We start from the raw sequence: 15,651 nt of genomic DNA on the forward strand, positions 1-15,651 counted from the left end.
GTACAGGGAAGAGTAAACATAGTAGAAGCAGAAGCGTAATAAACCACTACTACACTTTTCATGGTGGTATCATAATAAACATAGCGTGGGCCAGATTCAACAAATGAGTCCCACTAGCAGAAGCCTGAACAGGGACTTCTGCTAGGACACTGGAGCTTCCCTGTTCCTCCTGCAGCCCCCACCCCCACCTTAGGATCTGGGAGGTGGGACTTTCAGTAAGCATAGGTGACCATTTTTAGTTCCCATGCAATGGAAATCAGATGCCCTTCACTTACTATGACATTGTATGTGAAATGTTAGGCAGGCTAGTCTTGTTTCTTTATTATTAAATATTGTTGTTGTTGCGCACGAGCTCTACGCAAGCAGGGGCTCCCTCATTCTATGACATGGTAGTGGCATTGTACATGAAGCTCTCCCAACATTAAAGAGCTGCATGCTACTCAGTGCCTCAAAAACCTGGAGCAGTGTGAGATGGACCAGTTGCTGACATAATTTTGAAAGTTATGCCAACCAGCTTGGTGGCTGCACTAGGTTACCATGTTGTTTGCCCAGGAAAGGCCATAGCTTAGTGGTAGGGCATCTGCCTCTCAAGCAGAAGGTCCCAGGTTCAATCCCAGGCATCTCCAGGTGAAGTGCAGAATGTCCCCCGCCTGAAATCCCAGAAAGCTTCTGCCAGTCAGTATAGACAGCACTGAGCTAGATGGACCAATAGTCCCACTTGGTATAAGACAGCTTCCCATGTTCCTAGTGGAGTTCAGTCCTCAGCCAATGGACAACCGAGCGGTGATGTATTAATGGTCCTTTCCACTTGGATGCGTAACATGAGACCAACCCATGCAAAAGCATGGGGGCAGGGGGGCCGGCAAGAGGGGAAAATATAGTATTTCCTTTGTTACTTAAAACAAGTGATGTATTTTGAGGAGGCATTGGACAAAATAAGGCAACAAAAATGCTATTGAATGAGAACAATGTGACAATTTCTTACAAATCAAAAAGGCAAATGAGAAATAAGCCATTCTGTTACACTAGGAAGAGCAAGAGACGGTATCACAGAGGTATGTGTTTTTAATAAAGCAAATAGATGCTGCAACATGCAGTATTCGTAAAACTTGACAACATATACAGACCTCTCAGGAGGAAAAATATATATATATGTAATCAGAACCAGAGTCCAGATATTTAAAGACAATGTATACACAACGTTTTGATAAAACCTATCCATTGTACAGAATATATAAAAAGAAGAGCAGCTCCCATCCCGGCTTTCGTTCCAACCGGACAAAATGTGAGAAAGAGGTTGTTCCCCAAGTGGTTGGGCCAAGCTGGGCCTGCTTTTGGGGATGCGCAGCACAGACATCCCCTATGCGCCCCCAGAGTGCAGGCAGGCACGCCCATAAGCAGCTTCTGCTTTTGCTACGGCACCGGGTGGCACAACAGAGATGTTTCCAGTTCACCTGTCACGTTGGGTTTTGAGTTTATTTTAAGGTGGGCAAGGGAGGGGCTCACAGGGAGGGAGTTGCATATTGTTTCCGTTTCTGAGCTTGTCTGTGATTGTACGCAATGGTGCAGGAAGTGGGGGCTGAGGGGGAGGGCTGGCTGAGAGTCCCTTGTCACAGACGAATATGAATGAATTGGATGTTGTGGCCAATCAGTTCATCTTCCATTCTTAAGAGGGGAAATGGGGGGGGGGGGGACATCCATATGGAAAAGAAAGGTCCCCTCCGCTGGAAAAATAAAATAAAGCAAGATCTTTGCTCTTAATACAAGACACTGTTCCCAGGGGCAAAGCATTTTATTGTGATATAAATAGGGAGCTTTCTGGGTCTTTAGGCTACTAATACGTACATCAAAATGCCCCCATGAAGAAAACCTCGTGGTCTTCTCTTAAAAGCTGCTTCTCTTGCTGAGGGAAATTTACAGAGTGTGTCAAATGAGGACACGCAAAGCTTATGGAATGTACTTTAAGCAGTTTTTTTATTTTTTTATTATTTATTTTTCAATTAAGGGACAAAATGGGTGAATGAACAGGGTAATGCAGACAACTGCCCGATTTATAAAAATAAAAAAATAAAAAATAAAAATAAAACCCCAAAAACACAGACAGTGGTTTTCCCAATAGAACTTAACAAAGACTAGAACAAAAACCAAAAGAAAAAATACAATAAAGAGCCAGGTTGCCAATGACCTTTGGTCATCTAAATAATAATAATAAAAAAACAATTAAAAAAAAACAAAGATCAAATCCAACGCCTCTGTTCTGAACAGAGCGTGTAAGCAATAATAAATAGTGACTTCCATAGTAAAAGATAAAATTTCAAGTTACGACAAACAGCTTTCATTACAGGAATAGAAAAGGCCCATAATAACAAAATATTTTGCATTGCCATATACAAAAAAGGTATCGTATCCAGAGGGGCTCCTCTCTCGCTCGCTCGCTCTGTCTCTCTCGCTCTCTCTGTCTCTCTCTTTTTTTAATATGCTTTGCATATGAAATCCTTTCCGATCTAAATATATAAAGCACCATTTAATTTTTTTTTCTTTTTGGCAATGGAAAAAAAAAACCTGCGAAACTTTTTAATTTTTTTTCTTCCTTTCGTTCTAGTTTTTTTTTAATTTTTTTTCTCCTTTTACTGCATATGAAGATTTTTATTTTTAAAGATGCTGGAATGTAAAGGGGTAAGAGAAGAAGAAAAAAGGGGACGAAAGAGCACACTACGGAACAAACCAACATCATCACCTTGCATTACTGCATACAATATGGCAGCGGAAAGAAAAGTAACCCCCTTTGATATGTACAACCATCTGCAACGCTCATTAAGTGCGACATTCAAACAGATTCGTTCTCTCTCTTTTTTTCCTCCCCACCCTCCCTCCCCCCAAAACAGCCATTATATGGCCTCTTATCTGTACAATGTCACACTTTTTCTTCTAAAAAAAAAAAAGGTTTTTTCAAACATACAAATAATTTGCACTATATTATCCTGCCAAATTAAAAAAATATACTGTGGCAGCCTGTTTGTTTTGTGTGTGTGTGTGTGTGTGTGTGTGTGTGTGTGTGTGTGTGTTTTTCCACTACCAAAAAAAGGTACAATGATACCTTTTCTTTCTTTTCTTTTTTTTAAAGAGAAACAAGCAACAGTTAAAAATACAAGCTTCATTATAAATACTATAGTGCCTACTCTAGGTGAACATTAAATTCAAATACCATTCTAGAAATTACAGAAAAAAGAGACCATAAATGTGTTTTTCTTCTTGTTTGTTTGTTTGTTTTCTCTTCTTCTTAGCATAGGAACCAACAGGAGTGTGCATTTTCCTATATTTTAAGTACTATATATTCTTAACCCTTTCCCCAATGTATTTATTTTACAACCTGAAGAGTTGTGTATATAACCAAGGCATAGGATTTTCCACTACTGGTTTTCAATGAAGAGCAGGTCTTGTACACCACCAAGACAATGAACCCTAAAATACAAGTTTGTTTTTTTCTCCCCTAAACAAAATGAAGTGTTTTTGTTAAAAAAAAATCATAACATTTATATTTAAAAAAGTTTTGTACAAAAAAAAACCAAACCCATCCTTGCACTGTAGGAGTGAGAGCAATCATTCATTATTTTTTATATAATTGTACGACCTGTTCCCATTCACAGCGCCGTAACGTTGAGTCCCAGTCATTAAGTCAAGTAAAACGGCAAGCTGGCAGAGTTTCTTATATGCTCATCATGAGATCATGCTCATATATATTTTTTAATTTTTTTTCATTAATCTTGCAATTTTTCCCTTAAAAGTATAGAGACCTGTAAACTGGGAAAATTGTACAGTGCATTTAAATTGTCCTATCTGAGCAGTCTTAAAAGGTTTTTTTTTTATACTCAACCTGTGTACCTCTGATTAAAGGAAAAAGAGACATACACAACAGGCAGAGTCAAGTGCTATGTGAACATCCAAAGGGGCAGATCCTAGCTTAATCATAAAAACAATGAATCCTTTTCCCATGTCAACACAACGAGCACATAGCATATGGTAAAAAGAAACAAAATGAAGTACAACTTTTAGGGAGCACAGACAGACTCTCTGCTACTCTTTTTAAATTATCTTTCTCTCTTCTTCTTTTTCAGAATGTCACACTTCAAGGCAAATCTTAATAGTTCATAGTTAATCATCATATCAATATTAGCTTATAACCTGTTCTTAGTTTTAAATGGCAAGCAGTACCACATTGTGCTAATAAATCACTGTATGTTTTTTATTTTGTTTTTTTTGCTACGTGTTACACTCAGTAAAATATTATTGCCGGACTGTTTTATATGTCTTTCCCTATATAGAGAGAGAGATCAATAGATTGATATGCGGTAGGTATGCAAGGTTGTACGTTTCTAATTTGATTGTCAAGTTGACAACCAACTTAATTCGGATATTTACTTATTTTCATTCTTCTTCCTTTTAGGTTTTGTGTCCTTTTGTGTGCCAGAATCACTAAAAGATATTGGTAAAATCTTTAAAACATGAATTTTCTTCCTAGTGTATTTAATCATCTTTCAAGGCCTTCTGCACTTTTCACATTCATTTTCTTCTTATTTTTTAATCATCAGAATAATGATCAGAATCTCAAAATTGCAAGGGGGCGGGGCAAAGAGAGGGAGACAGGGTACTGGTTGGGTAACAGGATGAGAGAAAGATCATCTGCAATGGTCCCGGGATGTTTTCAACACTCTGAAGGGGAATCAATTTGGGTTGTATTCAACTAAGTTATACTCAGAGTAAATCCTCTGAAATCAATGCACTTAAATTAGTCTTGTCCATTCTTTTCAACGGAACTACTCTTAAGTAGGACTAAGACTGGCTACAACCCTTTGAATTAGGTGACTTTGGGCGGAGGTTAGTTGGAACAGGAGTGCATGGGTAGGATCGAATGATGATTAACTAGGACGTATTGGGTTTCCTTTCTTAATTATTTGATTTAGGTAGCCACTGTTGTGAGAAATACAATATAGAGTTATCGGCTAGGTCCTAAAGGACTCGTTTACATTGCCCAGTGCGAAAGTTGAGCTACAAGTTTAGAACAAGTAGGGTTGCCACCAACATGGCTTAAATAGATTCAAGGCACTCGGATTTCCATTTCTTAAACCAAATGATAGTACAAATTTACCTTTTTTTCTTTTATGTCCTTATTTTTCAATTAAAGGCCTACTTTTTCCCTTCCCTCCCCCACCACAAAAACAACTGATACGTTAACATCCTTTTAAAGACAGAAATTGAGATAACACCGTGGAATACCCTTTTCCCTTTTCAGTGTTATCCATCTGTCCAGAGAGGGTTAATTCAAAGAACATTGCCCCTATACATTTCAAAACAAAACTGTACATGATATGTGTCACAGAATGCACGTAGCATGGTTGGTTCTGTTAAAAAATGTTTTCGTTATTCTGATTTTCCTCCCCCCTCTCTTTTTCCTGCAACATTACAGGAAATGGGTACATAGCTGTCTGAGTTAGTATTTGGGTGGGTGGGTGGGTATTATCATTTTGTTTGCTCAGCAACCAATCAGGGGACAATTTTTTTTTAAAAAAACAGCCATAACATACCATACATGCTGTCTAATTTTTTTTAAAAAAATTAACAAACATACACAACATGTAAATTATTGCACAAGAGAAAGGCTCAAAGTTTGCGTAGTATTGCCCCCAATACAGATCATGCATTCAAATGGTGAAAACAGAAACGAAAAGAGGAAAAAAATTAAAAAATGAAAATGAAAACAGGTGTGCTGGTGACTAGCACTTTCTTAATATCATCCTTAGCTTCCATTATTTTACTCACAAGGGACTAGAAAATCTCTACACCGGGGTGGGGTGGGGGTGGGGTGGGGAGTTGGTTGGGGAAAGGGAGGAGAAGGGGGACATGTTAATATACCTCTATTCAGTTTTTATGTCATTATTCAAGACTCGATCACTGTGCCATTTTTTCATGTGTTTTTCCAGGGTACTGTACACGCTAAAAGGCATCTTACAAATTTCACATTTGTAAACGTCCTTCCCCACCTGACCATGCGTTTTCATGTGCCTGGTGAGTTTGCTACTCTGGGCGCACGCGTAGTTACACAGCTCACATTTATAAGGCCTTTCCCCAGTGTGGCTCCTCCTGTGGACAGTGAGGTTACTACAGTTCTTGAAGACTTTCCCACAGTACTCACAAGTGTCGCTGCGTCTGCCCTCTTTTGAACTAGGCCTTCCAGGGCCTGGACCACTAATATGCGGGGTGCTCCCTCCACTTCCTGTACCGCTGCGGCCTGATATCCCTCCATCCATCTCCCCAGGAGGCGTCGAGAAGCGTAAACTTCCGTTTTCGGAGGAGTGTTCAGAGGAGGAAGCAAAAGGCGATTGTCGGGAGTCTCCAAAGTTGAGGAATGGATCTTTTAGCTGCCGAGAGGCAGCGTACCCAGCTAGCCACTGGGAGTAAACATTTTCAGTGTTAGGCATAGCTGTTGCGGGAAGGTCAAACTCCTTTTCAAGTTTGATGCGTTTGGAGAAAGGGCTTAGGGAGCTCGGGCTACCCAAGAGCAGCTTTTTTGACAAACCTCCAGAGGCAGATTCACCAGGGGAACACCCCCGACCATTAATAGCGCCATCGTCGAGGCGATCGGATTCACCAGCTACCGAGTCTTCGTCGCAAGTGTCTCTATGTACCTCAGATTCGGACAAATGCCCTCGTTTATGTTTCTCTCCAAGGACCTGATGGAAGGCCTCGCTGAAGTGCTGCATGGAGCTCAGAACCATCCCTTGCATGACATCCGGCATGGAGCGGTTCTCATCGACAGACCGGGAGTTATTCTCATGGTGACGAGCTGCTTCTAGATTAATGCCAAACCCATAGTCTGGCCGTTCATTTTCAGTCAAATCCTCCTCTTCTTCTTCCTCTTCCTCTTCTTCCTCCTCCTCCTCCTCCTCTTCTTCTTCATCCCCGTTTTCTGGAATCATATTGGAATCATTCTCACTCTTAAACTTGGCCACTACGGATTTTAGGGCACTGCTAGCACTGCCAACAAGGTCACTGGTTCCAGGCTCTGGGGAGCTGGCCGTGGAGAGGCCATCGTCAGACTTCACTGTCATTGGGGAGGATTTGTGCATATGGGTTTTCATGTGGCGCTTTAGCTTGCTTGCTTGAGTGCACGCGTGGTCGCAAAGGTTGCACTTGTAAGGTTTTTCTCCAGTGTGGCTGCGGCGGTGGACAACTAAGTTGCTCTGAAACTTGAAGGTTTTCCCACAAAATTCACAGGACTTGGATTTGACGGGAGGCTGGGAAGGGGGAGGAGCGGGAAGAGGAGGGAGAGGCGGCGTGGCCAGAAAGGGTGGCTTGCTGCCTGGCTGGAATGGTTGCAGTAACCTTTGCATAGGACTGGGCCGGTTCGGTGACAATGGCGGACTAGAGGTGTTTCCAGCTAACTCCCGAAGCCGCCTGGAGAAATCCATTGCTGGGGGCTCCATGGCCATGGGGTTGAGTCGCAGCACCCTGTCAAAGGCACTGGGGTGATGGGTTGCAAGGGCCATTTCTTCGGCACCCAGGCGTTCTATGCGGTGTGGATCCAAGTGATGCCTTGGAGGGGGACTAAACAAAGGCGGCGTGGGAGGGAAGCGCCCTTCTCCGAGACCCGAAGCTTCTCTTGCAACCGATCCGGGTATTCTAAGGAGGTTAAAGGGATTATTGTCTGCAATGTGGATCCCGTGGAGCGGTGGCTGTGAAGGGCATTCAGCACCTAGTCCTGATGGGATACCAACCCGCGGTGTTAGGGGGCTTCCGTGGTCACTTTCTAAGTAGATTCTTAATCCATGAGTGTTCTGTGCGTGTTGCAAGAGAAACCAGGCGCTGTTGAATGGCTGTTTACATGTTGTACATGTGTAGCTGCTGGGTTCATCTTTACCTGCAAAAAACAAAACAAAACACCACAGTAGCATCAATGTTTAATAACCAAATAGCTTTCTTAAGAACGTCAGACAAGACCTGCTGCTGGACCAGACCCAAGATCTTTCTAGTCTCCCATTCTGCTTTCCACCATGGCCAATTGGATGCTTCCGGGAAACCCACAAGCTGGGCTTAAAGGCAATAGCCAACTCCAACTGTTGATGATCCCCAGGAGCTGGCATTCAGTGACAAACTACCTCTGAACATGAAGATCCCACTTAGCCATCAAAATAGACCTCTCAACTCTGTGACTGGGTCTGATCCTTTTCTAAAGCCATCCCCAATCATCTGTCAACCAATTTCATTTGATGACCCCCCAAGTTCTAGTATTTCATATTTCTACATCATGAATAATATTATAAACCTCTGCTTTATATGCCTGGTATTTGATGACTCTTTTTACTCTTTCTTGAAAGTCATTCTTTCCTCAGAAATAAACTTCAGCAATGAGTGCAAACACTTTAACACATAAGCAGATACAATCCACATAGAGCTAAGGACTTGATCCTAGTCCAATTTATACCAATGCACATTGTGGCCATAATCCTAAGCATAGTTTACTTAAGAGTAAGACCCATTGAGCTCAGTGGGGCATACTGCTATGTAGATATGCACTGCTATAATTGTAATCTACAGCCAGAAGTATCAAGTCTCTGGATTTGGAGTAGTTCTGCTATGGTCTCATGGGATTCATCTTATCCATTATTGGAGGATCATAGACACTGTGATCCTAACAGTATTTAACCTATGGGCATTGAATAACTTCAAATTTAGGTACCTCCACTAATTTTTAATGAGATTATTTAAATATATATTTTCTGGTTTACTTCCAAGGAAGTATTTTAGTGCACATGGTTATGGTCTAGTGTTGCAATCCTAACAGTACTTATTTCCAAGTAAGTCCTACTTAAATAAATTATGAAAATACATGCCAAAGATAAGGGTGCATATCTCATAGGATCAGGGCCTAAGCCAATTAATTATATGCCAGTCCTCATTTGCAAGCATGTGATTTTTGTTTTTTTAAAAAAACTTATTCTGTAAAAAACCTTGTTTCAAGCTGTCAGCTGAGAAAATGAAGCCTGAAATATATGATATAGTACAGCCTTTCTTTCTCCAACTGGCTTATGGGTCACCCAAACAAATCTAGATAACCAGATGGCTGGATAGCTAGATAAACATGGATTTGGACAATTTGGATCCAACATCTGGCTAAGAAACTAGCTGAATATCCAAATTTAGAGGGGCTAAACAGAAGAAACCTACAAGAGCCATCTTGCTTTTCTTTAAAATGCTTAAGACTGTAAATGCCATTTTGAAATCCAGCTATATACCTGAAATTTGATACATCTATCTACTGTATAAGTAACAATTTATTTTAACCGGTATCACATGGTCCCGCTTCCTGCTATACTGATAACAACCATGTGACTGGCCCGTGGTTGGCCAATAAGCAGGCGTGCCAACTATTGGGGGCCGAGACACCTTGATCCCCTCAATATTTGTTTGAGGAGGAGTGGGCCCCCTCAATCTTCAGGCAGCCCTATGCGCATGTGAAGTCACACACCGCAGGTCCAGTGGCCATCTCCTCCAGAGCACTCGGCCTTCCACAATGCGCATGACATCGCACACACGAAACAGCATTGGGCCTTCCCAATCTTGGGGGCAACCTCACGTCTCTGGCTGTAGGATCTCAACTTTGCCCTACCCGGTATTAAGTCTACTCTGCTACCCCACATTGAATTCCTTGGTGTACTGTAATTTAAATATCACCTAGCAGAGCTGGCCCAATACATTTAGCAGCCTGAGGCAAGGACGAGATGGTCCTCCCACCTTGCTTTCTGGACTTGCAGTTAACTCTTACTTCAGAACTGGTGATTTGTCAGCATCCTCCACCACAGCTGAGGGCAACACGCTAACATAGGGCTACACGCTAACATTGAGCTTGTGACTGCAACCAGTTGTGCACTCTAGTTAAGCCCTAAACTCCATAGCGAATCTCGTCACCCCATATGCTAGACAAGTACCCACTAGTTCGTACCATCAATCCTACACACATCAGTGGAAGGTGGTTGTTGTTGTTTGCCATCTACTTGTTGAGTCTAGTCCCTTGACAGAAAAGGGCAGTGATGCTTATCCCCATTAGTTTTCCCTTGCAAATAGTCAGGTAGCTTGGACAATCACCAACAACGGTTCTTTGTACCCCCTTGGTAGTTGCCCCCTCGGGAATCCCTGGTGCTGTCATTCCCAAGAGCAACTCCACATTTTACACTGCAATCCTGCTACACCTGCAGCAGACACATGTCCATAAATAGCTTGTACAAATATGTTCGAGCCCTGATGCACGGACACAGAAATGCTTAAGGGTGCCTGCCTGAAGTTCACAGCATTTATGTGCCCACTGAAGGAAATACTGCTTCTCCCATTAGGAACAGGACTGTCACAATCAGAGCAGTTCTGCCAGGCCAGAGATAAGGAAACCATGACCCTCCAGAAATGGTTAAGACTTTAATGCCCATCAACACCGGCCAGTCTTGCCAATGGTTGGGCATGATGGGAAATGCAGTCCAACAAAACGGCGAAGGACTGTAGCTTGATGGGAGAGGATGTCAAGGTCCCAAGTTCTATCCCCAGCATCTTTACATAAAGGTTCTTTGGAAGCAAGGAAATACCTCTCTGTCTATGAGGTTTTGGGATGGGTGCTGCTGAAGCAAAATGGACCAACTGTCTGACCAATATAAGGCAGCATCATATGAACTGGAGAGAGAGAAATAAACTGTAAAAGGGATAAATCCTTATTGTTCTCTTTCAGTGGTCTGTTTCCACCAAAAACAATGGGGGGCATTGAGAGGACAGCAAAAATTAGCATAAATAAATATCTTGGCAGCTAATTGTGACATTAACAAACCATTTTGAAAATGCGGAAACTGCCGAGCTCGGAATGCATGGGGGCGCGCGCGCGCGCACACAGTGTATTTATATATACTGTACTAGTCTTTGAACAAGCAGGGCTTACAATGGTATTTGACTGTGTGCTGATCTTCTAGGCTGACCTGTGATTTACTTTACGGCAGTGTTTATAATCTCACTCAATATAACCCACTTGTGGGCAAATCTTTTTTACAAGATTAGACAGTAGATGCCAAAATTAGGTTTCCAAACATATGCCTAATGTACGTGCGGGTAGAGAGGAGGGAGGGAAGTATGAAGTGGATGGGTTTTGAAAGAAAAACGCTGAAGTCCCCCTATCAAGTGATCTTCATTGTTCTTGTTTTCCTCCTCACTTCAAAGAAGGAGAAGAAAAAGCTTTATAAGGGGGATTTTCATTATACAATGTGTTGAATAAATGACTTTGGAAAATGACAGGCAGGCAGCTTTACAGTTATGTCGACTGCGACTCACACAGAGGCCCCCCCCCCAACCCCTGCTCGAAGCTTCAGGTTTCTCTATTATTATACATTTAGTCTGACAATCTGAATTGGGAGAGAGAGAGAGAGAGAGAGAGAGAGAGAGAGAGAGAGAGAGAGAGAGAGAAATTGGAGGAAGGAAGAAAAAGAGAGATTCAGCCATCTCTGGCAGGTGTTTAACATTTTGGTTGCTTTAAAGGAACCCCTTTGGAATAATATTTAACATTTCATTCTTCTGCCAATGCCAGCTTTTTAATGAACCTTACTGTGATGTTTAGCGCAGGGCGCTGAAGACGGCAGCAGATAAATACGTAAATCTTCTGGAAAGAGGAAAACTCAATTGGGCATGCAGATTTCTGAACGCTTGTATGTGGGCTTTGGTTGAGGGTCCAGAGAGGACAAAGTGGGGTGGGGAAGGCAACAGGGAAGTCAAAGCAGTTGGCAATGTGGATAGTTCTCATTTCATTTTGCTGTTATAAACTAGAAGCTTTTTATAAAAACTGCAGCAAGTGATGCTATCACCCTCTGGTCTGCTTAACAATGCAACACACCCCTGCTTTGCTAGTTTATGTATTAGGTCAGTGGAAATAGCACTGTATCTTATAATGAGGATACAACATAACAGTTTTTGTAATTGCATTTTAGCATTCCCATCAACTAGATATTCTGGATCAGAAGGGCAGCTGGTATAATCATAATGTCAATGAGAAAGGCTGTTACGGCAGAGAGTAAAGATTACATGGAGGGGGGAGCAGCTTTGAAACTGGTAATTATTACCAGTCCACTAATAGCAAATGATGCATTGCAGTTTCACCATATAATCTGTATTTCATTCAGCTTCTTGTTGGGGCAGCAGATTATATTACAGCGCTCACAATGCCAAAATTTCTAACCTACAGTCATCAATAAAAGCCTTACGTCCCATAATTTGGTAAATGACTTTCTTCATAACATCTTCAACTGTTGTAAAGGCTAGTATCGATTTCTTACATAGGGGGGAAAAGGCTTCATTTATTTACTGGAGTATAAAATGTAATATTTTTCTTCATTTGCTCAGATGAAAAACAAGTTTCCACTTTTACCATTCCTGTATGGTGGTGGGGGGAGAGGGGGAGAGGGAGAGGGAGAGGGAGAGGGAGAGGGAGAGGGAGAGGGAGAGAGAGAGAGAGAGAGAGAGAGAGAGAGAGAGAGAGAAAGAAAGAAAGAAAGAAAGAAAGAAAGAAAGAAAGAAAGAAAGAAAATGCAAGGCGAGAAAGACAGTTAAAATCCATGAGTGATTTACCTCCTGCTTTGAAGAAACACAATTTCTAATTTGTCTATTAGTACTTGATTAATTATGAAAGCTATTGACTGACCATTTTACCTCCTGGAGATGTTTTAACAGTCGATGCAAGATTGCTGATGCATTAAGGATTGGAATGAGGGGTCCAACTAGGAAGGGCAAATTTAACAATAAGTGAGCGAGCTTTTGCTTAGGACAACGCGAAGTGGCAATATTTTGTTTGTAGCATGGACACCATCCAAACTCAACCCTTCATACAATAGAGACCCTTTCCCAGCTGTTTTCTCCTCAGCCTGTGGGCGATGTACAAAGTGTCTATACAACTTAGAGTCTCCCTGTTTCCCTCCCCTTTCCCCATGAACTTGTGGCGTCAGCTTACTGCAATGGCATGAGGGTCCCTCCCCAACCCCCAGCCACGCAACAGAAAAGGTTGTGTGGCTGTTTCCTAAACCCCCTCATTTAGGAAGAGGATTACACATATTTACGGAAGATAAAGCTATAACCACCACGGCAAAGTTGTACCTCCACTGCCGGAGGCAGTATGCTTCTGAATATGTGCTGGGAATCACAAACAGGAAGAGGGTTGCTGCACTCAAGCAGTATCAAAATTTGCGAATATGTGGACCCAATCTGGGGCTCTCTTGCATTTAGCAGGTCCTGCCCCCATACCTCAGGGTAGAGATGCTCCTAAAAGCCTAGGTAGGAGAGCATGCACACTTAGGCACATCATGTGTCTGTCCCTCCCTCCCACATTCCTCCTCTCTTCAATGTCTTCATCTGCTTGCAACCATCTGGGCATAAAAACTGCAAACACAAAGGCCTACACAAAGGCTGCTCCAAGAGAGGATTTGGGAGAAGCACCATAGGTGGTTGCAAGACTAGCAACCTGCCCATGTTCTCCCTCCTTCTGCTTCTGAGTTACAAACAAACTCAAATGCAACAGCCTCGGTTTAAGGGATGTTGATCCCTTAACCATGTTGACCAGAGACATGGCCCTGCATACTTCATTGTTGCATGGAAGTGCAGGGGGGAAAGCATAGATTGTGGTAAGCGGACATAGGAATCAGCAGCACAAGCACCTCAGCTTTCAAAAAACCCAAACATTTATTTATTTTTTGTCCCTCAAAGCTGTGAAGATGAGCCTTGAAAAGTGACATCCCAGAATTCCCTTTGGAAATGCCAACAGAATTCCCTTGTAAGAAAGAGCTCTGCAGAGTCCCTATGCAGCCATGGTACCCAGAAATGTGGAGTGCATCAAACTGCACTGTCCTGGTCACCACATGGATTTATATGGTCTCCACATAAAGTTTGCAGCATATGGCTGAATTGCATGGATAATACAAGACTGTATCAGAACAAATAAGTTTCTGTAAGATATTTCCCATGGACCTGACTAGGCATTAATGTTCTCAAATCATGAGTGCAAGAAGAAACCGGTTTCAAGCGAACTCTCAAGACACCTGTGTCCAGTGCTGTGCATTGTCATTCTGCACAAGCACAGTATTGGGGACGGTGTCTTGAATTCAGCACTAGGAAGCTTTGGAAGAAAAGTTTGAGATTCTGTGGGAATCTAGAAGTCCCACAGACTGGGCCTCTAATACGTTTTGAAATGCTTGATATCTCCTGCAGTAGTTAGAAAGGGGAGGGGGACAATAAACTAGGGTAAAATGCAAATATATGAAAATTTACCTGCTTTGAATAATTAATGCAGAGTTCAGTTTTTCTTTGTGCAATGTTTGAATTACCCTGGCACAGATTTTTTTTTTATTAATTTCTAGCGCAAAGGCGTGTGCAGATCTGGCAAAATCCCAGGCTACGTTCCCCTTCAGCCACAAGTGCCACGGCACAGTTTCTCTCAGCATATGAAAATTAAGCAATGGATTACTGCTAGGCAAGGGCTGGAGTGGACCCAGGCCAAGCATGGCAGAGGAGGCCTCTGTTTAGTAAATCATACTAATCCAGCCAATCTGGAGCGCTGCTTTGCCAAGACTCGAGGCAGACCCTTAACGCTGTCCAAGGATGGAACTTTCCCTAACCTGCCTCAAAACTGTCATCAGGATTGTCTGCAGCTTATGAAGGAAGCATTTTAAAGTCTGTGAAACCTTGTTTCACATTTCAACACTGAGGGATCCTTAATACTGTATGCAGTTTTAGGATGGGGGGGGGGAGGGATGTTGCATGTCAGTAGGATTTTGTCCTGTCTCCTAATGTAGCTAGCCAGGTTGTTTGGAGAAACTCACAAACAGGGTCTGAAGGGAACAATTCTATCCTAGTGCTCCTCCAGACATCCTTTTTATTACGCATTCAATATGATTTGTGCTTGTGATGCTATCACTTGTCATATGCAAGCCCATTTCCAATACATTTTGTGCCTACCAAAGTTTTGGGGTGGCTTCAATTCCAATTGATGCACATCTTGTAATTTCATGCTGAAATCCAGTAACTTTTCATACCACAAATATTCAGGGTGGGTGGGTTACCCCACTTTTATTGTGCTATAGCCCCACTGAACATCAATAATAAGGTAGTATTGGAGAACAATACTGTACCTGTGTGCCTAAGATAATACTTTTAATGAAATGGGAATCTCCCCCTGCAGATTTTTTTAATAGCATAATCACTGGGAAAACCACCTTAACATTCAGTGCCAAATAAGGACATTTACCTTCAATCCAAACAGACTCAGTTTTTCCAATCTGAAAAACTGCTGGGCTCTGAAAATGCCTAATTCGCTAGTGAAGAATGAAGAGTGCTTTTGAGCATCTGCAGAGCATCTTCCTCTCACCAAAGATAATGATAAAAATTAAGGGACAGTCCATTTAAAGGATGTGAACATCAAGTGGAGTAAGCACATCGAATTTTTAGTAAGCAATATTTGCTTTTAATGGGTTCCATTGAGACAGTTTTAATCCATGCATCCCACACATTTCTTCATCTGGACCATGCTGGTTGAAGAGTACAAAAAACGGAAAAAGACATTTTGGTCAACCACTGCTGCTGGTGGTG

General features: G+C 42.2%; 1 protein-coding gene across 3 annotated transcripts in view; it reads right to left on the minus strand.

Annotated features, from left to right (window-relative positions):
- BCL11A (BCL11 transcription factor A) overlaps positions 1 to 15,651 on the minus strand; it is a 233,395-nt gene that overhangs the window by 11,689 nt on the left and 206,055 nt on the right. For 2 of the 3 annotated variants that reach the window (XM_053383696.1, XM_053383693.1), the window contains exon 3: positions 1,048 to 7,915. In XM_053383696.1, the coding sequence (XP_053239671.1) occupies positions 5,913 to 7,915 (2,003 nt within the window). In that variant the 3' untranslated portion in view covers positions 1,048 to 5,912. Of the gene's footprint in view, positions 1 to 1,047; positions 7,916 to 15,651 lie in introns of those variants that run through there. The other variant, XM_053383695.1, reaches the window with a different exon arrangement.

Source organism: Podarcis raffonei, chromosome 3, assembly GCF_027172205.1.
Source record: "Podarcis raffonei isolate rPodRaf1 chromosome 3, rPodRaf1.pri, whole genome shotgun sequence".
NCBI classification, from domain to species: Eukaryota; Metazoa; Chordata; class Lepidosauria; order Squamata; family Lacertidae; genus Podarcis; species Podarcis raffonei.